The sequence below is a fragment of the Doryrhamphus excisus genome, chromosome 3 (genome assembly GCF_030265055.1).
Source record: "Doryrhamphus excisus isolate RoL2022-K1 chromosome 3, RoL_Dexc_1.0, whole genome shotgun sequence".
In the NCBI taxonomy this organism is placed as follows: Eukaryota; Metazoa; Chordata; class Actinopteri; order Syngnathiformes; family Syngnathidae; genus Doryrhamphus; species Doryrhamphus excisus.
Window position 1 is genome coordinate 18,204,488 of NC_080468.1, and position 22,813 is coordinate 18,227,300.

Genomic DNA, 22,813 nt, shown 5'->3' on the forward strand with positions numbered 1-22,813 from the left:
CAATGATAATGATAATGATAATGACAATGACAATGACAATGACAATTAGGAATAAATTGTTGTTTTTTCATAAATCCACCAACGAACCGAGTTCTAAAAAGGTCGTTCCAAAGAGCGTACCGGGGTTGGGCTCCTCCCCTGGTACGCGTACACGTGTATTTGCCATGTGTACATACGTATGTGTGTACATATCCGTGTGTGTTTATGTTGGCGTGTGTGTGTGTCTTCAGCGACGCTGGTGACGCCAGAGAGGATCGAGGTGGAAAACGATCAGGACGATGTCGCGGACGTGGCCGAGATCTCCGAGGAGACGCTGACGTGCTTCAACCTGGGAGCACCTGAAGACGCGCAGGCCAGCAGGTAGCTCTCGCCTGTCCAACACCTGTCCATGGCGGGCCTGACCTTCACCGGGTCCTTCAGCAAACATACCTGCTCACACACAAACGCGTCCTGGTGGTGTCCAGGTGTGAACGGGCGGTCGAGGGGCCAACTCGTGTCGCTGAACACGCCTTCACCTCCGGGGAGGAGCTACAGCAGCGCTTTCAGCTGATAGGCTGCGAGGAGGAGGATGAGGATGAGGAGGAGGATGAGGATGAGGAGGAGGATGAGGAGGATGAAGATGACGACGACGAGGCAGGCCATGAGGAAGAGGAAGATGACGGCGCCAATGGTGGGTGTAACTTCCTGTACGCACCCTGGTGGGAGGCGGGGCCCTGTGTGAAGTAGGCGTGTCACCTCAGCAGGTACCAGTGATGTCACGTCTTCTGGAACCTTCTCCGGACGCGCCACGCCCTCCACCGCCTCCTTTCTCACCCAGCCCGACTCCGCCTCCCACACCGGCTCAGCCCCGCCCACTGGGGTTGTCCACCCAGCATGTCCTCCCCCTGAGGAGGTGGCAGTAGGAGCCAGGGGGCGGAGCTCTTTTGATGACATCGGTCTGTCGCTGAGGAAGCTCCGCCTCCTGCAAGCAGACACAGTGTGGGCGGAGCCAGAAGAGGCAGGAAGCGGTCGACGCCAACGGCAAACACCCGACCCAGGCTCGCAACCTGTCTTTTGTCATCGCTATCTCAAGGGTCTACGCCAGGCTCCGCCTCTCCGCCGTGGGGAGGGAGGCGGGGCCAGAGCTCTGTGGAAGGCGGTCTTTTCCAGAAACAGGAACAAGAGGAATGAGGGCGGGGCTCCACGGCCAGGTGAAGGTGGTTGATCACTGACATGATGATGATGATGATGATGATGATGATGATGACGGCTTGTGATTCGTGTCGGCATCGCTGCCTTGACAGGAGGTCTCACTTTGATGGAGGAATTGGACCTGAACTCATCCGCTCTGCAACAAACGTCTTCTCTACCTCCCGACGCCCACGTAAGACACGCGCAAACGTTACAACATCGTGTCCTGCTGTACCTACATACTTACTTATATACCATCTACTATACCTACATACTTATACGTATACCATCTACTATACCTACATACTTACTTATATACCATCTACTATACCTACATACTTATACGTATACCATCTACTATACCTACATACTTACTTATATACCATCTACTATACCTACATACTTATATACCATCTACTATACCTACATACTTATATACCATCTACTATACCTACATACTTATATACCATCTACTATACCTACATACTTATATACCATCTACTATACCTACATACTTATATACCATCTACTATACCTACATACTTATATACCATCTACTATACCTACATACCTATATACCATCTACTATACCTACATACTTATATACCATCTACTATACCTACATACTTATACGTATACCATCTACTATACCTACATACTTATATACCATCTACTATACCTACATACTTATATACCATCTACTATACCTACATACTTATATACCATCTACTATACCTACATACTTATACGTATACCATCTACTATACCTACATACTTATATACCATCTACTATACCTACATACTTATATACCATCTACTATACCTACATACTTATATACCATCTACTATACCTACATACTTATATACCATCTACTATACCTACATACTTACTTATATACCATCTACTATACCTACATACTTACTTATATACCATCTACTATACCTACATACTTACACGTATACCATCTACTATACCTACATACTTACTTATATACCATCTACTATACCTACATACTTATATACCATCTACTATACTTACATACTTATATACCATCTACTATACCTACATACTTACTTATATACCATCTACTATACCTACATACTTACTTATATACCATCTACTATACCTACATACTTATATACCATCTACTATACCTACATACTTATATACCATCTACTATACCTACATACTTATATACCATCTACTATACCTACATACTTACTTATATACCATCTACTATACCTACATACTTACTTATATACCATCTACTATACCTACATACTTACACGTATACCATCTACTATACCTACATACTTACTTATATACCATCTACTATACCTACATACTTACATACCATCTACTATACCTACATACTTACATACCATCTACTATACCTACATACTTACTTATATACCATCTACTATACCTACATACTTATATACCATCTACTATACCTACATACTTATATACCATCTACTATACCTACATACTTATATACCATCTACTATACCTACATACCTATATACCATCTACTATACCTACATACCTATATACCATCTACTATACCTACATACCTATATACCATCTACTATACCTACATACCTATATACCATCTACTATACCTACATACTTACTTATATACCATCTACTATACCTACATACTTACTTATATACCATCTACTATACCTACATACTTATATACCATCTACTATACCTACATACTTATATACCATCTACTATACCTACATACCTATATACCATCTACTATACCTACATACCTATATACCATCTACTATACCTACATACTTATATACCATCTACTATACCTACATACTTACTTATATACCATCTACTATACCTACATACCTATATACCATCTACTATACCTACATACTTATATACCATCTACTATACCTACATACTTATATACCATCTACTATACCTACATACCTATATACCATCTACTATACCTACATACTTATATACCATCTACTATACCTACATCTACTACTCCATATACAGCATACGAACATACATATATGCATGTGTATATATGTATGTTATATGCATGTGTATATATGTATGTTATATGCATGTGTATATATGTATGTTATATGCATGTGTATATATGTATGTTATATGCATGTGTATATATGTATGTTATATGCATGTGTATATATGTATGTTATATGCATGTGTATATATGTATGTTATATGCATGTGTATATATGTATGTTATATGCATGTGTATATATGTATGTTATATGCATGTGTATATATATATGTATGTTATATGCATGTGTATATATGTATGTTATATGCATGTGTATATATGTATGTTATATGCATGTGTATGTATATATGTATGTTATATGCATGTGTATACGTATATGTATGTTATATGCATGTGTATATATGTATGTTATATGCATGTGTATATATGTATGTTATATGCATGTGTATACGTATATGTATGTTATATGCATGTGTATATATGTATGTTATATGCATGTGTATATGTATATGTATGTTATATGCATGTGTATATATGTATGTTATATGCATGTGTATATATGTATGTTATATGCATGTGTATATATGTATGTTATATGCATGTGTATATATGTATGTTATATGCATGTGTATATATGTATGTTATATGCATGTGTATATATGTATGTTATATGCATGTGTATATATGTATGTTATATGCATGTGTATACGTATATGTATGTTATATGCATGTGTATATATGTATGTTATATGCATGTGTATGTATATATGTATGTTATATGCATGTGTATACGTATATGTATGTTATATGCATGTGTATATATGTATGTTATATGCATGTGTATATATGTATGTTATATGCATGTGTATATATGTATGTTATATGCATGTGTATATATGTATGTTATATGCATGTGTATATATGTATGTTATATGCATGTGTATACGTATATGTATGTTATATGCATGTGTATATATGTATGTTATATGCATGTGTATGTATATATGTATGTTATATGCATGTGTATACGTATATGTATGTTATATGCATGTGTATATATGTATGTTATATGCATGTGTATATATGTATGTTATATGCATGTGTATACGTATATGTATGTTATATGCATGTGTATATATGTATGTTATATGCATGTGTGTGTGTGGTGTATTTTATGAAGCTGTGGTTGGATACCATCAACCTGACCTCTGACCTCCAGCCCATGTCATCAGACGACCAGCAGACAGCACAGGTATCATTTGGTATCCCCCATCCTCCTTTGGTATCACCCTGTGTCCTTTGGTGTCCCTTGGTATCCTCTGCTATTTTTACATCTCTGCTATCCTGGTATCGTTTTCTATCACTGGTATCACACTGGTATCGTCTTCTATCGCTGGTATCACACTGGTATCGTCTTCTATCGCTGGTATCACACTGGTATCATCTTCTATCGCTGGTATCACACTGGTATCGTCTTCTATCGCTGGTATCACACTGGTATCGTCTTCTATCGCTGGTATCACACTGGTATCGTCTTCTATCGCTGGTATCACACTGGTATCGTCTTCTATCGCTGGTATCACACTGGTATCCATGGTGATCATTGCTTTTGTGTCTTGCAGCCTGTTTACGTTCCTCACGCCTTGGCTTTCAAAGCCAGCTTTCCCTTTCAGGTACACGCTATACTATCATATCATATCAATACCAATATACTCTATACCATACACTATCAATACAGTATATCATACACTATCAATACAGTATATCATACACTATCAATACAGTATACCATACACTATCAATACAGTATACCATACACTATCAATACAGTATATCATACACTATCAATACAGTATATCATACACTATCAATACAGTATATCATACACTATCAATACAGTATATCATACACTATCAATACAGTATATCATACACTATCAATACAGTATATCATACACTATCAATACAGTATATCATACACTATCAATACAGTATATCATACACTACCACTATGGTATATCATACACTATCAATACGGTATATCATACACTACCACTATGGTATATCAAGTACTACCACTATGGTATATCAAGTACTACCACTATGGTATATCATACACTACCACTATGGTATATCAAGTACTACCACTATGGTATATCATACACTACCACTATGGTATATCAAGTACTACCACTATGGTATATCAAGTACTACCACTATGGTATATCATACACTACCACTATGGTATATCAAGTACTACCACTATGGTATATCATACACTACCACTATGGTATATCAAGTACTACCACTATGGTATATCATACACTACCACTATGGTATATCATACACTACCACTATGGTATATCAAGTACTACCACTATGGTATATCAAGTACTACCACTATGGTATATCAAGTACTACCACTATGGTATATCAAGTACTACCACTATGGTATATCAAGTACTACCACTATGGTATATCAAGTACTACCACTATGGTATATCAAGTACTACCACTATGGTATATCAAGTACTACCACTATGGTATATCAAGTACTACCACTATGGTATATCAAGTACTAAAAGGCGAGAGAAAGAAAGATCCGGCTTGAGGTGATGAGAACTTTGTTCCAGTTTGTGCAGGAACGTGGTTCGAACAGCAGAGCCAGTCTTCATGGTTCTGATGGACTGTCCTCCTGTGCCACGGAGGTGGTTGGGGTTCTGGCGGACCCGAAGGAGCCGTCTAGTTTGAGTGTGATGGAAAGCCTCTTCCAGAGCAGCCGTGCACACCCGGACCCCAGAATGTCCCTTCGGGTTCGGAGGACCACTCGCAGACGGGCAAAGCAGGAGGAACTGAAGAGACTCCACAAGGCCCAGGTGAGTCCTCCAGGGGGGGTTTTGATGGGACCCTGGTTTTGTGGTGGTCCGTAAGGTTGGATGTGTCAGCTGATGCAGAGACAGCTGCAGCTAGTGGAGGAGGAGCATCGATGTCTGGAGGCCAGAGGAGTGACGGTGGAGAGAAGTCTGAGAGGAGAAGGTCTGGAGACGTCACCAGGAAGCAAACCAGTCCACCACGACTCCACCCTAATGCAGCACTGGTTCCACCTGGTCCAGCAGAAGAACCTTCTCGTTCGATACGAATCTCAGCTTCTCATCTGGTCAGTATGTGACCCTCCACCCCTGGCCTATTCTCTGGCCTCTAACCTCTGACCTCTGACCTCGGCTCCCTCAGCGCACGAGACCTGCAGCTGGAAGACCGACAGAACCGCCTGCAGCAGGAACTCCGGCAGAGCATGACGCTGGACGGTAACATCATTTGAAAAGATGACGACTACTGAGGTGATAGTAAACCAAAGGGTGTGTTTGGTGTGGGGGGGGCGTCAGACCACCTGAAGGAGGAACAGCAGCTGCTCGAGGAGCGGCGGATACTGCAGGAGATGTTGGAGGTGGTGGAGCAGAGGAGGGCTCTGGTACCCCTGCTGGAGGAGCAGCAACGGCAGGACCATCAGGAAGACCAGGGGCCTCATTTATAAAACTTGCTTACGACAAAACGGGACTTGAAAGTTGCGTACGCGACGTCCCACGCCAAAGTGGGGATTTCTAAAAATAAACCTGGCGTGAGAACGTGCGCACCTTTCGGAGACGTGGCAACCGGGCCGCACGTCAGAAGCGGTGGAGTGAAACCGTATGGTAGAAATAAAGACAATAGAAGCCAATGAAGATGGATCCATCATGGCGTGAAAACGTCACGCCAACATGTGGAAGGTCTTGCTATTTGACACCGAGCATTGCGTGACGCACGTTCACGACGGTTCTACATGGTCTCATTGTCTAGATGGCTTTATAGTCCATGTGCCAACTATCTTCTTCGTTCCTAACCCAAACCTTGGTGTCCCAACCGCCCGTGGTGTCCCAACCGCCCGTGGTGTCCCAACCTCCCGTGGTGTCCCAACCGCCCGTGGTGTCCCAACCGCCCGTGGTGTCCCAACCGCCCGTGGTGTCCCAACCGTGCTTGAACGTTGTTGCTTACAACTTCCTGTGTCAACACGGACGTTTGAAAATGTAACGTTGGCACGTGAAGGAGAGGAAGACGCACGCTGATGTTTCCAATGAAAGCCTTTATTTGCTGAAGACTGCTTCTGTGCTGTGATTGGTCCTACTGGTCCACGGACACCTTCATGTCCTTGGACACCAGTCCAGAGGTCACCGGGTGCATGGTCACCCGATGAGCCAGGAAGACTCGCACCGCTTCCTCTCGGTACTTGGCGAAGTTGAAGACCTCCCTGGAGGAGACAAACGGTGAGGATGATGAAGATGATGAGGAAGAGCGTGCGATGGCGAAAGTGTGAATACCTGAAGAGCGGTCGCGTGAACTTCATTCGTCCCTGCTCGCTCGCCATCTTCAGCGCCAAGGGAACCGCCTCCTCCCAGCGCGAGCGCACGCACAGTCGCAGCCACCTGAACACAGCAGCCAATGGCAGCGGGCCCTCGGGGAAAGAAAGGGTGGGCGGGGCCGATGCTCACCTGAAGCGGATCTCTGAATTCATGCACGAGTTGAAATCATAAACCTCCTGCATCTTCTTCACGTGACTGGCGGGAAACACCTCCTGGAGAACAACACGCTGCTACTGCATCGCTGACACACACCTGTACTACTACTACTACTACTACTACTAGAACTATTAGGATTACTGCTGGTACTACTACTAATAACACTACTACTACTTCTCTATTACACCTACTACAATTGCTACTACTACTACTAGTAGGAGCAGTACTACCACGAATAGTAGCAGTACTACAACAACTACTACGACTACTACTATGAATACTGTTCGTGCTACTCCAAGTGCTGCTACTGTATTATTATTAGAGTCTTACCTCCTGGAGGAGCAGAGACAGGAAGTGGATGAGTTGATGTGAGGAGAACATCTTGATGTCCGACTCTGAGAAGGAGCCCAGATCCTCCTCTTTGGCCTGCCAGCAAAACCAAAGCTAAGTTAAGGTAAAGTTAAGGTAAGGAGAGGCTAAGGTAAAGTTAAGGTAAGGAGAGGCTAAGGTAAAGTTAAGGTAAGGAGAGGCTAAGGTAAAGTTAAGGTAAGGTGAGGCTAAGGTAAAGTTAAGGTAAGGAGAGGTTAAGGTAAGGAGAGGCTAAGGTAAAGTTAAGGTAAGGAGAGGCTAAGGTAAAGTTAAGGTAAGGAGAGGCTAAGGTAAAGTTAAGGTAAGGAGAGGCTAAGGTAAAGTTAAGGTAAGGTGAGGCTAAGGTAAAGTTAAGGTAAGGAGAGGTTAAGGTAAGGAGAGGCTAAGGTAAAGTTAAGGTAAGGAGAGGCTAAGGTAAAGTTAAGGTAAGGAGAGGTTAAGGTAAAGTTAAGGTAAGGTGAGGCTAAGGTAAAGTTAAGGTAAGGAGAGGTTAAGGTAAAGTTAAGGTAAGGTGAGGCTAAGGTAAAGTTAAGGTAAGGTGAGGCTAAGGTAAAGTTAAGGTAAGGAGAGGCTAAGGTGAAGTTAAGGTAAGGAGAGGCTAAGGTAAAGTTAAGGTAAGGGTAAGGTAAAGTTAAGGTAAGGAGAGGCTATGGTAAAGTTAAGGTAAGGTGAGGCTAAGGTAAAGTTAAGGTAAGGGTAAGGTAAAGTTAAGGTAAGGAGAGGCTATGGTAAAGTTAAGGTAAGGTGAGGGTAAGGTAAAGTTAAGGTAAGGGTAAGGTAAAGTTAAGGTAAGGAGAGGCTATGGTAAAGTTAAGGTAAGGTGAGGGTAAGGTAAAGTTAAGGTAAGGTGAGGCTAAGGTAAGGTGAGGGTAAGGTAAAGTTTAGGTAAGGTAAGGGTAAGGTAAAGTTAAGGTAAGGTGAGGGTAAGGTAAAGTTAAGGTAAGGAGAGGCTAAGGTAAGGTGAGGGTAAGGTAAAGTTAAGGTAAGGTGAGGGTAAGGTAAAGTTAAGGAGAGACTGACGCGGATCCATCTGAGCGAGAGAGCCAGGCAGGCGTCGGCCAGGGAGGTGTCGTATCTGAAAGGATAGACGAGTCGGGTCAGAGGAGATCATCGCCCGAAGCGCCCGAAGCGCCGAAGCGCCGAAGCGCCCAAAGCGCCCAAAGCCCTTCCCCGTCCTCACTTGGGTTTGACCGGAGGCATCCCGGGAGTAAACATCCACGCGTTCCAGTCCACCTTGTTCAGGACGTCCACCTGAGAGACAAATCCACATCAAGGCCTCCTCCGGGGGACAAGACCCGGTCCCACGCATCTCACCTTGTCTTGAAAGTAGGAGAACAGGAAGTCCTTCCACTGGTCCGTGGTGACGCTGCTGTAGGCAAAGAGCTGGATGTAGGACTTGACGAAGCCCATGAAGACCTCTGCGGGACACACGGGACTCAGACACGCTCAATGACTCCATGGTACGCGAGCACGCGCGTTACCCGGACCGCCCAGCAGCTCCTCCAGGTGATAGAGAAGAGCAAAGCCCTTCTCGTAGGGGACGGAGGAGAAGGCCTCATCCGGGTCCACGTCCTGCAGAGTCGGGACCAGGTTGGTCAGAGGGTTCTCGGCTCCAAACGTGCTGACCTGAGACCCAGAAAGACACATGAAGACCATGCACACGCTCTCGGCAACGAGCCCTTCTCACCGAGTCCTGGAGGTCCTTCCAGCCCCCCAAGGCCTTGAACTGGCGGAACGCTTCCCCCTCCAGACGTCTGCCGATCATCCTCTCCAGGTAGACCGTGTGACCCTCGTTAAGCCTGCACACGCACACGGATGGATGCCGACGTCCCTGCCAAGCGTGCGTGTGCGTCTTACCAAAAATGCTCCCAGGTCTTGTTGGTCACCAGGTTTCCCGTCCAACTGTGGGAGATCTCATGAGCGATCACCTGACAGGAAGAGGAGATGTCAGCACCCGTCCTGCCCACCAAAGACGAGGAGCTCACCGACTCACGTTGGACAAGGACTTGTCTCCTGCCTGGAAGACATGGCACAAGGTCACACGCTTGACCTTCACCCCAAACAGGAAGTGTGTGAGCTCACCAGTAGTGTGGGCGTGGCAAAGGTCAGACAGGGATTTTCCATCCCGCCATACGGAAAAGATGGCGGCAGGACCAAAATGTCATACTGTCCCCAAACGTACGGTCCTACCAGATCTTCTGCCGTCTGCAACATCTTCTCTGTCTGACAAACAACAGCCGTGCAGTGAACACCCACACGCCCGAAGCTCTCGTGACAAAAATAGCATCCTCACAGGAAGTGGTCAAAAACCTTCAGTAGGACAGAACATGTTGACAGTCGCACACAGAAAGGATCAAAACCTGAGCTGATGCTGACAAAAAATATCTCCAGAAATATTTTAGATGATCATTTCACTAAAATATTCAATATTTAAAAAATTAAAACAAAAATAAATTCATCATAATTCTGATCAAATATGCTGACAGAAAGTCTCTATCAAAAATGATTGTGCCAATAAGTATTTTTTTATGTCATTCTAAAATATGCTGATAAAAAATATCAATCAAAAATGACCATTTCACACACAAAAATATGTGGATAAGAAATACAATTCTAGTCCAAAACTTTCCCAAAAACATCCAGGCATGGGGCTTTTCTCCGGGTACTCCCCCCCCCCCATCCCAAAAACATGTTAGCTTCATTGGCCACTCCAAATTGTCCAAATTGAATGTGTGTGTGTGTGGGGGGGGGGTTGTTTGTCTTTATGTGCCCTGGGATTGGCTGGCCACCAGTCCAGGGTGCTGCAGACGCAAATGTGTGCCTGTGTGCACGTGTGTGTGTGCACGTGTGTGTGTGCACGTGTGTGTGTGCGCGCGTGTGTGTGCGCACGTGTGTGTGCGCACGTGTGTGCGCGCGTGTGCGTGCGCGCGTGTGCGTGCGACAGTGAAGGACCCACCTCAGAGAATTCGTGTGCCGCTCGGTCCACAAACTCCTTCTCAGACCAGACGGCGGTCCTGGGTCCAATCTTCCTGAAAGACAGAAGAGGTCAAAAGTGGGCGGCAGGCGACCCCCGTGACCTCTCGGGCCTCCAAGGTACCTGCTCTCCAGGCATCCAACCACCAGGGCCATCAGGTAAGACGGCATGGGCACCTAAAGGCCAAAGGTCAAACTATCACCCGGACGCGGATGAAGAGGAGGGAATGAGGAGGACTGACCGGCTGTCGAAAGCGGTAAATGGTACGATGGCTGTCCTGAGGGTCCACTTCCTGTCCGTCCCTCAGGGCACTCATTGCCGCCACCAGCTCTTTCGGGACAGACACCTGGACAGGTAACAGCGTCACCCCCTCTGTCCCCCCCTCCCTCTGCGTGTGCGTGTTACCTGAGCATGGTAGGTGTGTTTGATGGACGGGCTGTCCTGGCAAGGCATCATACTCCTGCAGTGATGGGCCTGAAACACAACACGTGACTTCTTCTTCTTCTTCTTCATGGCAGGAAAAGCCCAGAAGGGGAAGGAAGTGATGCAACACACCTGGCACTGACTAAACAGGTATGGATGCTTCTTGCCCGCCGTCTGCTCAGGTGAGAGCCACTGTAGGGCGGGCGCACCGGGGGACGTCTCGTAGGCCACGCTCACAATCACATGCTGCCCTCTGATTGGACCAGAAGCACAGCACACGCGGTGAGGAGGACTCGCCACCATGTGGAACGTGACAGGGGCTGGGGTCACCTTGAGAGGTCAAAGGGCAGCGTGATGTCCAGGGGCGTGCCCTTGAAGGCGTGTTTGGGGCCCATGGTAAAGCAGGCCGCCTGCCCGTTAGCGCTCACCGACACCACCTTCAGGTCTCTGGTGTCCAACGTCTACAAGGCACGAAACCAGCAGGTGACATCAAGGAAGACCTTCACAGGTGCTATTGTGTTGGCATGTCGAATAAAGTTGATTTTGAAGAAGAGGCCGTCATACTGCAAGTAGCAACAAGTAATAGCAACAAGCTTCTCTCAGTTTTATTCCATTACTGGTAACGGCGGCGGATGGAATGGTTATTAGATCACTCGTTACTGGGAAAGCACTGCTGATAAGTCAGTCAAAGTTCAGGAGCGTCAATTGCCTTCTTCCTTCTGCGTGACCTCCTTGTCACGTTGCTAAGAAGAAGAAGAAGAAGAGGAAGAAGAAGAAGAAGAAAAAGCATGGACATCGCACTGACTGTCTAATGCTAGCTTCCTCATCTTTACGAACGAGCCCGTTAGCTTGCAGGCTAACGTCAGGGTGTAACATTACCAGTGTGGAGAACCGGTCCTCCAGAACCTCCACGGTGATCTCCACGCTGCCTCGGATCACGTGGTTCTCGAAGTCCACGTGGAGATTTAAGTTGAGATGTTTGCTGACGCACTTGGCGGCGGACGCGAAGGAGGTCGGGTCTGCTGACATGATGCTGGTTTGACCGGCTTCCACACGGAGATTGAACGCACCGCAAGCAAGCCGGCGGTACTTATACACCGGAATAAGCTTCACTCACATCCGCCAGCCACCTTTTCAATATAAAAGCTCCATCATGAAGAGGATGATGAAAGCGTTGTGTCCATGATGATAAGTTCATGGCTTTCAGAATGACATGATGATGATGATGATGATGTAGTCTGTGAGTGCAGGTTACTATTAATATGATCAATTAGTTATTAAAGTTATTTTCACTTTCCATATCGTTGTCTAGCGTCTTACATCACCCACAACACGCTATAAAATCTTCTCAAATTTAACAAGAAGTAAAAAAAAATAGGTGGAGATTCCGCCCAGGGCGAGTCCCACGGGAAGTCAGCGAGGCCGACTTCGACCGCTGTTGGGACGCAGCCATATCACCACCACCCGACCCCGTGTGTGTTGCGTGCGGCGATCACTAGGAGGCGCCATAATCAGCAGCCTTCAGACTGCGGTGGAGGGAACGGTGGAGGCCTGACTGGGGCGTCATGAATACGTTTGATGGCTCGGGTTCGTCAGAGCGGGACGAGGCGGAGGGTCGCCGTTCTTGGGCCCGCTTCTCGTCGTGGCTAGAGTGCCTGTGCGTGGTGACCTTCGACCTGGAGCTCGGACAAGCCATCGAGGTGTGCGTTGTTAGCTTGGCGTCGCTGTTGTTAGCTTGGCGTCGCTGTTGTTAGCTCGGCAATGTTAGCATTGGCATCACACAGGATGTTGGTGCTTAGATGCTAAAGTGACGTATAATGGTATATAATGGTACACGCGAAAATGACGTGAGTGATGTTGACTCGGTGATTGCAGCAGGCAACCGATGGACATCTATATATGTCAATAGTATGTTAATAATAATAATATCATCTATTTTGTCAGCTGGTTTACCCTCATCACGTGAAGCTGACCGAGAAGGAGGTAACTGAAAGTCATGATCCTTATCACATTACTAGTTATTAGTCAGCACGGCTTTCCCTGCCATTTTGTCCACAGAAAAGCAGCCTTTGCTACCTTTCCTTTCCTGACTCGTACTCAGGTAAATGTCTTCAGGTCTCAGAGGTCCTGTGGCCACCTTCCTTTGTCATTTACGTCCAAGTCTTTCCAGGATGCATCGGGGACACGCAGTTCAGCTTCAGGATGCGCCAGTCGGTCGGTCGCAGACATTCCCGTCTCCGAGATGTCCTATATAACAGAGACGCCCCCGCCCACCTCCAGGTAGCCAATCAGAGCAGCGGAAAGGAAAGAGCACTTTGAAGTCTGCGTGTGTTTTCATGTCTCCTCAGAGTGAAAGCTCCCATTTTTATGGTTACGTGTATTTTCGACAAGTCAAGGATGCGTCCGTCAAGCGAGGCTACTTCCAGAAGGTGCTGTTAAATATGCTAGCGTGTGAAATGAGGCGCTACGGTATGCTATCCTTCGGTGTGTTCCAGTCGCTGGTGCTGGTGTCCAGGCTGCCCTTCGTTCAGCTTTTCTACTCCATGCTGCACATCATCGCACCCGAGTTCTTTGACAAGTCGGAGCCGTGTCTGGAAACAGGTCATGACGTCAGACGTGTGCTGAGAGATGGCGGCGTGGCTAGCCTGATGCCTGACTGCAGCTGATGTCTTCCGTGCAGTGTGTAACGAGATCGACCAATGGCCTTTCCTCTCCGCTGGACTGACCTTTCACCTCCCCCTGATGGGCGTGGTCTTACAGGTGAGTGTGTGTTGTCGTGTTTCGGCCCAGTTCCCCCCAGTGACGTGGTTGTTCTGTTCTTCAGGTCAGAGTTCCGTGTCAGAAGGACAAAGCGGGAAGTCCAGTGAGATCTGTGGCCAAGGAGGTCAGCCAGTCGTCGTCTTCACTTATCTTTTGCATTTACTCCACTTAGGCGCCGTGCTGCTCAGGAGGCTGACATGATGAAAATAGCACCTCCTTAGATGCTAAGCTGTGCTCTCCTGCCTGCAGTGCATTAAGATGATGATGATGATGATGATGGTGTTGATGCTAACGTTCTAACCCTCAGAATGTCCTACCCACACCGACTCTGCTGCCTTCTGTACACGAGGTGGACCTCTTCAGGTCAGTTCCGTGCCCGGTGTTGTCTTTGACGTGTCCACGCGTGATCACCCGGTGACCTTTAACCTATCCAGGTGCTTCCAGTCGGTCCTGATCCATCTGCAGACGCTCTGGGAGCTCACCCTGCTCGGCGAGCCCATGGTCGTCATGGCGCCATCTCCCACCGACTCCTCAGAAACCGTCTTGGCGCTCGTCAGGTATCTGAACACACCCCGCCGCCACCAGCCAATCAGACGATGGTCAGCCGTGTCCGTGTCCTCAGCTCCATCAGTCCTCTCAAGTTCTGCTGTGATTTCCGGCCGTATTTCACCATCCACGACAGCGAGTTTCGAGAATTCACCACCCGGACGCAAGCGCCGTGAGTTCCTCGAATTCTTCCTCCTCCTCCTCCTCCTCGCCCCAGTTGAGCTTCCTTCACGCCGGCTGTTGTGTCCGTCAGGCCCAACGTGATCCTGGGCGTGACCAACCCCTTCTTCATCAAGACCTTCCACAGCTGGCCACACGTCCTGCGACTGGGGGAGACAAACATGACTGGTGAGTCTTAGCCTCCATGTCTTCTTCGCTGAGCAAACCCATCCCGTCCGATCCCTGGTGTGCCTCCTTCCTGTCAGGACACGCCCCCAAGCAGCTGAAGGTGAAGAAAGTCTCCAAACTGAAGATGCTGGACACCAAACCAGGTGAGCACGCATGCTGAGCTCTCCAACGCCGCCTTCATCCGGGGCCAGTTGGCTTGTTAGTTTCCTTCATCCTGGGTGAACCACGGTCCTTAAAGAGAGAAGGGAGCGTTAATGGAGCTGGACCTCTTCATCCTGGGTGAACCACGGTCCTTAAAGAGAGAAGGGAGTGTTAATGGAGCTGGACCTCTTCATCCTGGGTGAACCACGGTCCTTAAAGAGAGAAGGGAGCGTTAATGGAGCTGGACCTCTTCATCCTGGGTGAACCACGGTCCTTAAAGAGAAGGGAGCGTTAATGGAGCTGGACCTCTTCATCCTGGGTGAACCACGGTCCTTAAAGAGAGAAGGGAGCGTTAATGGAGCTGGACCTCTTCATCCTGGGTGAACCACGGTCCTTAAAGAGAGAAGGGAGCGTTAATGGAGCTGGACCTCTTCATCCTGGGTGAACCACGGTCCTTAAAGAGAAGGGAGCGTTAATGGAGCTGGACCTCTTCATCCTGGGTGAACCACGGTCCTTAAAGAGAGAAGGGAGCGTTAATGGAGCTGGACCTCTTCATCCTGGGTGAACCACGGTCCTGAAAGAGAGAAGGGAGCGTTAATGGAGCTGGACCTCTTCATCCTGGGTGAACCACGGTCCTTAAAGAGAGAAGGGAGCGTTAATGGAAGCAGGTAGACCAATCACGTAATACAGGCCTGGCCAACGTCTTAAGAGATGAAGTGGATGGAAACCAGCTAGAATATGCATCCAGCACCCGTGGATCTTCATGAGGTTTTAGGTAGAGCTACAATATGCTAAAGCAAGAAGGGGGTGGGATAAAAAAACATTTGGAACTTGTTTTAAATGGATTAAAAAAAGAAAGTGAAATAGGTTGTTTTCACCTGATCAAACGTTGAAGACCTCAGGCTATAAAATATCCATTTTCTGTCAGGCATGGCAGGCATATGACACGGCCAGCCCTCCTTAGCTAAAGCTAAGAGGCCTTCTCTTCTTGAACGTGGTGGGATGGTGGAGCTCCATCAGCAGGCCTCTGATGAACAGGAACGCTGGAGCTGCTCATTACAGAGTCCTACTCAGACATGCCGGATCTCCGGAGTTCCAGTATGACCAACAGGGAAAAAAAGAACCTGTAGACCCAGACAAGGGTCGCATGGATGGAAGACAAGGTGGCAAGCCATTCGGGAGTTGGTCCCAGAGATGAAGGGGGCCGGGTGTATGTTTTTGGAAGCTAGTGTATGCAGTAGGGGTGGAGCCCAACCCGAATACGGTATTGGAGCAAATACTTGTACAAATATTAGTATTGGGGAACAATTACAACGTATCAGAAAGCGTTTCTTGGTGAGTCCCTACTGCATGCCCGGATCAGCCAATGAGTGGCTGGTGTTCAGCAGTCGGGGGCGGGGACAGAGCGCCCCTCCCAGCAACGGAGGAGGCTCAACTTAGTTAGTTAGCATCGGTATTTTGCGTTGTAAACATACGACCTCTCACCTCAACTGGGTTTCAGACGTATCAGTAATAGCGGAGTTTGACCAGGAGATAAATCTGTTGGGCTATTTACTTCTGGGGGTGGGCGTTCTCCTGTTAGCATTAGCTCGCTAATGTTAAGGCTGCTGACAGCGTAACGTTCACATTGGCTTTAAACGCTTAAGGAAGTAAGGCTTGGGAACTTGGGTAGAATTGGATGGTATTTGGTACCTTCAGTTAGTGGGGGGCTCATGTTCACTGATAGTTTTAGTAGTTTTTAGTTCAGCCATCCATCAGGTTATGGCTGTTAGTATTATGATTTTTTCATTGGTGGATTTATGAAAAAATAGGTCAATGTATTCCTAGTTAATGAATATGTTTGCTCTTTCATCACTGACCACCATTTGTCTCTCACAGTTGCTCTACCACTCGTGGTTCTATGCAAAAAGATAAACATCCTTTGAAACAGTGCTTAGAATATACGTGGACTCCACCCACGCTATTGGGGGGGGGGGGGCAAAAAAGTTCAGGCTCAGGATTTTTTTATATTTTTTTTCACTTTAAGCCCTGTGTTGTTGCAGCTGGGACTAGAACACTCGTTTTATAGCAAATGTTGTGAAATGTGAAATCAGAGAAGGTAGTGTTGGTGGGACAGGAAATAAATCTGGTCCAGGCCCGTCAATCAAAGTCTGAATGGGCCGCCTCACCGTCTGCCGGAGTGTATTATGATGCTAAGTCCCCGTCATTCAGGCTGCATGCTTTTGTGTGCAGGAGTCTTCACGGCCTACAAGAGCTTCCTGCTGAAGGACAAGCTTCTCATCAAACGGATGTTGAAGGTAACGCCGCCGCAGCCGGATGGCGAATCCCAACAGGAAGTGTGAAGATGAGGGTTGCGTGTCTCGCAGGGCATCCAGAGGAGGAGGCCGTCTGAGGTGCAGAGCGCCATCTTGAGGAGACACTTTCTGGAGCTGACTCAGAGCTTCATCATCCCACTGGTAAGAAGATGGCGTCACGGGTACACGCCCAGCAGCGTAGTAAGTGCGTTGCCCTGCTTCCTGTCTGCCAGGAGCGCTACATGGCCAGCCTGATGCCGCTGCAGAGGTCGGTGACGCCCTGGAAGGTAAGCCACGCCTCTGACACCACAGCAGCCACGCCCCCACACCATGCCCACTTGCTGTGTCTTCAGACACCCCCGCAGGTCCGGCCCTTCAGTCAGGACGACTTCATGTCCATGCTGGAGCACGGCGGCCCTCAGCTGACCTCGGCGCTGCGAGGTGATTGGACGGGACTGTACAGGTGCGCCAGGTGGGACACGGGCGCGACAAGTGGCTTTGCTGACGCCACATCTACCCCGTCCACAGGAAGTTCTTCAAATCTCCAAACTTTGATGGCTGGTACCGCCAGCGCCACAGAGAGATGACACGTAAACTGGAGAGTCTGCACCTAGAGGTCATCTGCACGGCTGTGAGTCGTCATAGCAACCATCCCATCACCTTCCAACCCAGGCAACACCTGTGGCTTCTTCCTAGGACCTGCTGGCATGGACCCGGGACAAGTCTGAGGTGGAGATCGTCCACTTGGTTCTGAAGCTCCGAGAGAAACTGGTCAGTTCCGCTTCACACCGTTATTTCAAAGTAAAAGCTCTTACACGCTATTCTTTCAAAGTCAAAGCTCTCGTACTCTGTGACTTTCAGATGAAAGCTCGAAGTCAGCAGCTGCAAGTCAAAGACCACATTCTCAACAAATTGGACTCCTTGATCACATCCATCATTCAGTCACTGTCCAAGGACCTGCAAGATGTCCTCAAAGCACAATGACACACACACACACACACACCAGGACCATGTAAGTTCCACCCATCATGTGGTGCATTCAGTGTACACACACCTCCATGCGTGTGGTGCATTGACTGTATGTAGATGGCAGGTGGTCATGTGACCCAGGATAAGTAGATGGCAGGTGGTCATGTGACCCAGGATAAGATGGCAGGTGGTCATGTGACCCAGGACAAGTAGATGTAAATATCTTGTGTGCTTTCAGATGAGGCGTGGTGTTGCTGCCAAGGGTTCAGTGAATAAGGAAGTAGAGATGATTCCACATAATAAAGATTGAATGAAGAACATTTATTGGAACGCTGACGTCTACTAAGGGAGCCTTTCTGAAAAAGTGATGTCATCTCTTGTTGGTGCTCCACCATGACACCACCTGCTGCCTGAGGACGGCGTGTTTCTCCTGGGGGCTGAAGTGCAGGATGCTGAGGATGGCGTTGAGCGTCTGCTGCCTGCCGTTGGCGTCCTGCAGCGTCAGGAACTTGAAGATGACGTTCTTCAGGTACTCCATGCTGGAACCCTCACGCTTGTGGTCCCGGATCAGTTTGTCCAGCTGTGTTTGGAGTTGGTGCGTTTCTTCATCATGGCGTTCGGCGTTGGCCAGAAGTTTGGCGTGCAGCCGGTGGACGTCGTCCTCCAGCTGCCGCTTGTGCCGCCTCAGCGTGCCGGCCTCCACTTCCTTTCTAGCCAGCTGCTCGGCGTACAGGAGCAGCGTGGGTTCGGTGGGCGTGGCTCGCCACAGCGCTTGGCCGATAGTGTCCGTCTCGCCCTCCTCCTCGGCACGGTCGTTCTCTTCCGTCTTGCCGGCGGGGGCCGTGCTCTGTATGAGGGAGTCGCGGGTCAGCGCCACGGCTCTCAGGCGCTCCAGCTCCTGGTCTTTTTCCTCCAGCAGCGCCATCGTCCTCTCCCTCTGTTTGTGGAGCTCCGTCTCCAGACTCAGGAGCTCTTCGCGGTGCACGCCGTCGTTACGTTCCACGTCCCGTCTGTGGCTGTGCACCAGCGCCGCCACGTGCTGCTGCTGGTGTTCTCGCTGGCGGCGGTGTGCGGCAGCAGCCTGGTCGGCGTCACGCCGCAGGTTAATGTACTTCTCCCGCAGCTCCCCCAGCTGCTCACGCACTTCCTCCAGCTCACGGGCCTGGCAGCCATCTTTGGGGTTTTTGCTCTTGGATGTGGCGTGCGCTCTGAGCTTGTAGTGCTCCAGCTCCTCCTTTAGCTGGCGAAGCGCCTGCTGGTACGTGGCGGCGTCTTCGCCGGGTTCCGCCTCGCTTTCGGTCTTGGCGTTTGGCACCTGGTGCGAGTTCCTCTGGGCCGCCAGCAGCAACTTCTTCACCTTGGCCAGTTTCTCTTTCAGCGCAGTCACGTCCAGCTGGGAGTCGTCCAGGCTGAGGTCGTACATCGATCTGCTGGAGGCGGCGAGGGCGAGCGTTTTGTTCTCCGTGTCCAGCTGCACCATCCGCTCTCGAAGCTTCTGAGACGCCTGCTGGTCTCGCTGCCTCGCCTTCTCACAGGAACCCAGAAGATCCGACAGCTCTGACACACGCTGCTCCAGACCCGCCACCCGCAGTTCTGCGCCATGTGCACGCTCCTCCTCTTGACTTGCCTGTACGCACAAACGTACACACTTGATGTTAGCCTGCTCAAACACGTGTGGGACACACCAGCAGCTTAGACGTACACCACTAACATCATCCATCATACCCTTGGTGCTGCACAACACCACGCCTTACTAGAAAGGTGGCTTAGGGTTTCCCTACTCCACATGGAGCTACCTTGGTTCCTCAGTAGCTACTCATTAGTTCCTCAGTAGCTACTTTAAATGGACGTACCTTGGTTCCTCAGTAGCTACTCATTAGTTCCTCAGTAGCTACTTTAAATGGACGTACCTTGGTTCCTCAGTAGCTACTCATTAGTTCCTCAGTAGCTACTTTAAATGGACGTACCTTGGTTCCTCAGTAGCTACTCATTAGTTCCTCAGTAGCTACTTTAAATGGACGTACCTTGGTTCCTCAGTAGCTACTCATTAGTTCCTCAGTAGCTACTTTAAATGGACGTACCTTGGTTCCTCAGTAGCTACTCATTAGTTCCTCAGTAGCTACTTTAAATGGACGTACCTTGGTTCCTCAGTAGCTACTCATTAGTTCCTCAGTAGCTACTTTAAATGGACGTACCTTGGTTCCTCAGTAGCTACTCATTAGTTCCTCAGTAGCTACTTTAAATGGACGTACTTTGGTTCCTCTGTAACTAAGGTACTGCATTTTGGTGTACATGTCAGCCCCTTTGTCCTACGCCCTGCAGGTGGAAGTGGGCATCGATGTGCTGCCAAAAGCGTGAGCACATAGCTGGCACCAGCGTTAGCATGGAGGGGAGGGGGTGTAGGGGTGTAGGGGTGTAGGCGTGTACCAAATAGGTTGCAGCATCACATGTACGGTCACAGACATGATACACCAACAGACTTTGTAGTCGTGTTCATCCACGTTCCTACTTTACTATTTTGCGGCAGGATTGGGTGTCTGCTTTTTGTAGAGGATCCTGCCGCCTTCATCAGGCCGTGACCTTCACCGCTCACCGGATCGCTCCACGGTCGAGATGACAATCAGCACCTCCCAAGTCCTAGCTGCTGGCTCTTTCCCGGAAATGGGTGAAGCGCCGGGTTTCCAGTCCCTGATGTGTCCCTGTGTGCTGAGCTTATTTGGAACGATGTCCTATCTTGTTGGGCTTTCCAAAGCGTAGCATAAACGATGGACCTTGATGGCGTCAGCCTTACCTTTAAGCTAACCTGCTTGGAAAGGGTTTTAGACTCACCTTGTGGCTCTGGTCGTGTATCTGGTCCTGGAGACGCCGCTTCAGCTGGCAGACTTCCTGCTGGAGCTGCTCCAGTCTGGGATCCTCCTTCTCCCGCTCCTCCTTGGCAGCCTGAAACTTTCTCCTCAGATCATCTCGCTCCTCTCGCGCCTGCCTCAAGTCAACCTCTAACTCAGACCCGCGGTCCGTGGCGTGCGAGGCCGTGAGGAGGACGCCGTTGGCCTCATGGAGGCGGAGCTCGGTGTCCTGTCGCAGGTCTCGTTCCTCTTGCAGGATCTTCTGCAGCTCCTGCAGCTGCTGCAACTGGTCGCTTTGCTCCCGCTCCCGTTCGTGCTGCTGCATGATGACGCGAGCGCGGCTCTCTGCCAACTGCTGCTGGAGGCCACGCCGCTCCGCCTCCTGCTGCGTGGTCACAGCAAGAAGGCGGTCCTGCAGTTCCTCCACCTCCTGCTTCAGCTGGCGCTTGTCAGCCTGGAAGCTGGCCTCCATGCGAGACTTCTCCTGCGTCACGGTGGCCAAGGCATTGGTGAGCGTGCCCAGTTGGTTCTTGAGTTGCATGATTCGGCGCTCCGCCTCCTCATCGTGAGTAGGTGGGGCCTGGCGCAGCTCCGCCCCCACACTGTCGCTCTCAACAGCCTTCTCTTCCGTGGGGTTAAGACCTCCTGGCTCTCCTACAGCTTCCTCTGTCACTTCGTGGCTAGGTTCTGGAGTCTCTGCTGATACTTCCACACCTTCCTCCCGGAGGACGATGGCCTCGTCCCAACGCTCCCGCTTCTGCTCAACATCCTGGGACACACTTAAGACCTTCAGACTGGCCTCCAGGGCCTCCTTTTCCTTCAGCAGGCTTTTGTATGCACAGACCACGTCCTTCAAGCGGCTTTGGTACTGAACCAGCTGCTTCTTCTGGCACTCCACAGCTTCCAGGAGCTCTTTCCTGCTGGGACCGCCCCCAAAACTCATCCCGAACTTCTCCATTCCTCCAATCAGACTGGAGCCAGCGTGTCACGTGAGAGCCGCTGTGGACAAGAAGCCGTCACACCATTAGGAGATAGATAAACCTGATATAGACAGTTCCTTCTTTCCGGGTGCCACCAGCCACCGAAAACCAGCCACCGCCACAGACATTAGAAACATTAGCTGACATAACTTTACATTACATTACACACGCAAAGTGCTTCAAGTCAAATAAATACATACTTCTTGTAAAGATGAACATTTAAACCGACCCTTACCCTCACATCATCCATTCCTTGAAAACATCCGGACAACTTGTCTGAAAACAAACGAAAACGCTGCCGTCGGTGGAACCGCCGCCGCCATGTTGGTTTAAACCGGAAGTGAAGTAGGCGGTGCTTATGGTGCGTTCAGGTTTACAGGATTTAACCACTTGAAAGATAATTTACTTGCGCAGTGACACTATAATAAT

General features: G+C 48.7%; 4 protein-coding genes across 17 annotated transcripts in view; 2 read left to right on the top strand and 2 right to left on the bottom strand.

Annotated features, from left to right (window-relative positions):
• Nucleotides 1-12,846, top strand: part of LOC131126556 (F-actin-monooxygenase MICAL3-like) — a 22,052-nt gene extending 9,206 nt beyond the window's left edge. For 3 of the 11 annotated variants that reach the window (XM_058069217.1, XM_058069214.1, XM_058069222.1), the window contains 10 exons: nt 231-360; nt 465-670; nt 741-1,196; nt 1,284-1,363; nt 4,366-4,437; nt 4,808-4,858; nt 5,818-6,060; nt 6,130-6,341; nt 6,416-6,489; nt 6,568-12,846. In XM_058069217.1, coding sequence (XP_057925200.1) covers nt 231-360; nt 465-670; nt 741-1,196; nt 1,284-1,363; nt 4,366-4,437; nt 4,808-4,858; nt 5,818-6,060; nt 6,130-6,341; nt 6,416-6,489; nt 6,568-6,716 — 1,673 coding nt within the window. In that variant the 3' untranslated portion in view covers nt 6,717-12,846. Of the gene's footprint in view, nt 1-230; nt 361-464; nt 671-740; nt 1,197-1,283; nt 1,364-4,365; nt 4,438-4,807; nt 4,859-5,817; nt 6,061-6,115; nt 6,342-6,415; nt 6,490-6,567 lie in introns of those variants that run through there. The other 8 variants (XR_009129200.1, XM_058069216.1, XM_058069215.1 and 5 more) reach the window with 8 other exon arrangements.
• lta4h (leukotriene A4 hydrolase) lies at nt 7,282-15,554 on the bottom strand. Its single transcript, XM_058069226.1, has 19 exons — nt 12,380-15,554; nt 11,831-11,961; nt 11,633-11,753; nt 11,483-11,551; nt 11,319-11,423; nt 11,201-11,253; nt 11,060-11,132; nt 10,186-10,326; nt 10,097-10,120; nt 9,961-10,031; nt 9,791-9,902; nt 9,585-9,729; nt 9,418-9,521; nt 9,284-9,354; nt 9,124-9,178; nt 8,065-8,160; nt 7,708-7,790; nt 7,537-7,641; nt 7,282-7,466 (listed from the first exon to the last, which is right to left on the bottom strand). The coding sequence occupies exons 1-19, from the start codon at nt 12,527-12,529 to the stop codon at nt 7,340-7,342; spliced, it is 1,836 nt and encodes a 611-aa protein (XP_057925209.1). The 5' UTR covers nt 12,530-15,554; the 3' UTR covers nt 7,282-7,339.
• dennd6b (DENN/MADD domain containing 6B) lies at nt 12,955-21,903 on the top strand. 4 transcript variants are annotated; one of them, XM_058069229.1, is made up of 20 exons: nt 12,958-13,200; nt 13,445-13,483; nt 13,559-13,601; nt 13,671-13,780; nt 13,849-13,929; nt 13,996-14,101; nt 14,181-14,260; nt 14,325-14,384; nt 14,568-14,623; nt 14,695-14,817; nt 14,883-14,978; nt 15,060-15,154; nt 15,232-15,297; nt 17,528-17,592; nt 17,662-17,751; nt 17,823-17,876; nt 17,943-18,052; nt 18,118-18,220; nt 18,286-18,360; nt 18,451-21,903. In XM_058069229.1, the coding sequence occupies exons 1-20, from the start codon at nt 13,066-13,068 to the stop codon at nt 18,571-18,573; spliced, it is 1,710 nt and encodes a 569-aa protein (XP_057925212.1). In that variant the 5' UTR covers nt 12,958-13,065; the 3' UTR covers nt 18,574-21,903. The 4 variants fall into 4 exon arrangements, 3 of the variants coding, with proteins under 3 accessions (XP_057925210.1, XP_057925211.1, XP_057925212.1); XR_009129201.1 differs by having other exon boundaries at nt 12,955-13,200; nt 13,849-14,101; nt 17,943-18,030; nt 18,451-18,526; XM_058069227.1 differs by having other exon boundaries at nt 12,955-13,200; nt 13,849-14,101.
• On the bottom strand, nt 18,865-22,753 carry gcc1 (GRIP and coiled-coil domain containing 1). Its single transcript, XM_058069225.1, has 3 exons — nt 22,620-22,753; nt 21,388-22,403; nt 18,865-20,185 (listed from the first exon to the last, which is right to left on the bottom strand). Exons 2-3 carry the CDS (start codon nt 22,360-22,362, stop codon nt 18,929-18,931), a joined length of 2,232 nt encoding a protein of 743 aa, XP_057925208.1. The 5' UTR covers nt 22,363-22,403; nt 22,620-22,753; the 3' UTR covers nt 18,865-18,928.
• Between the last annotated feature and the right edge of the window lie 60 nt (nt 22,754-22,813).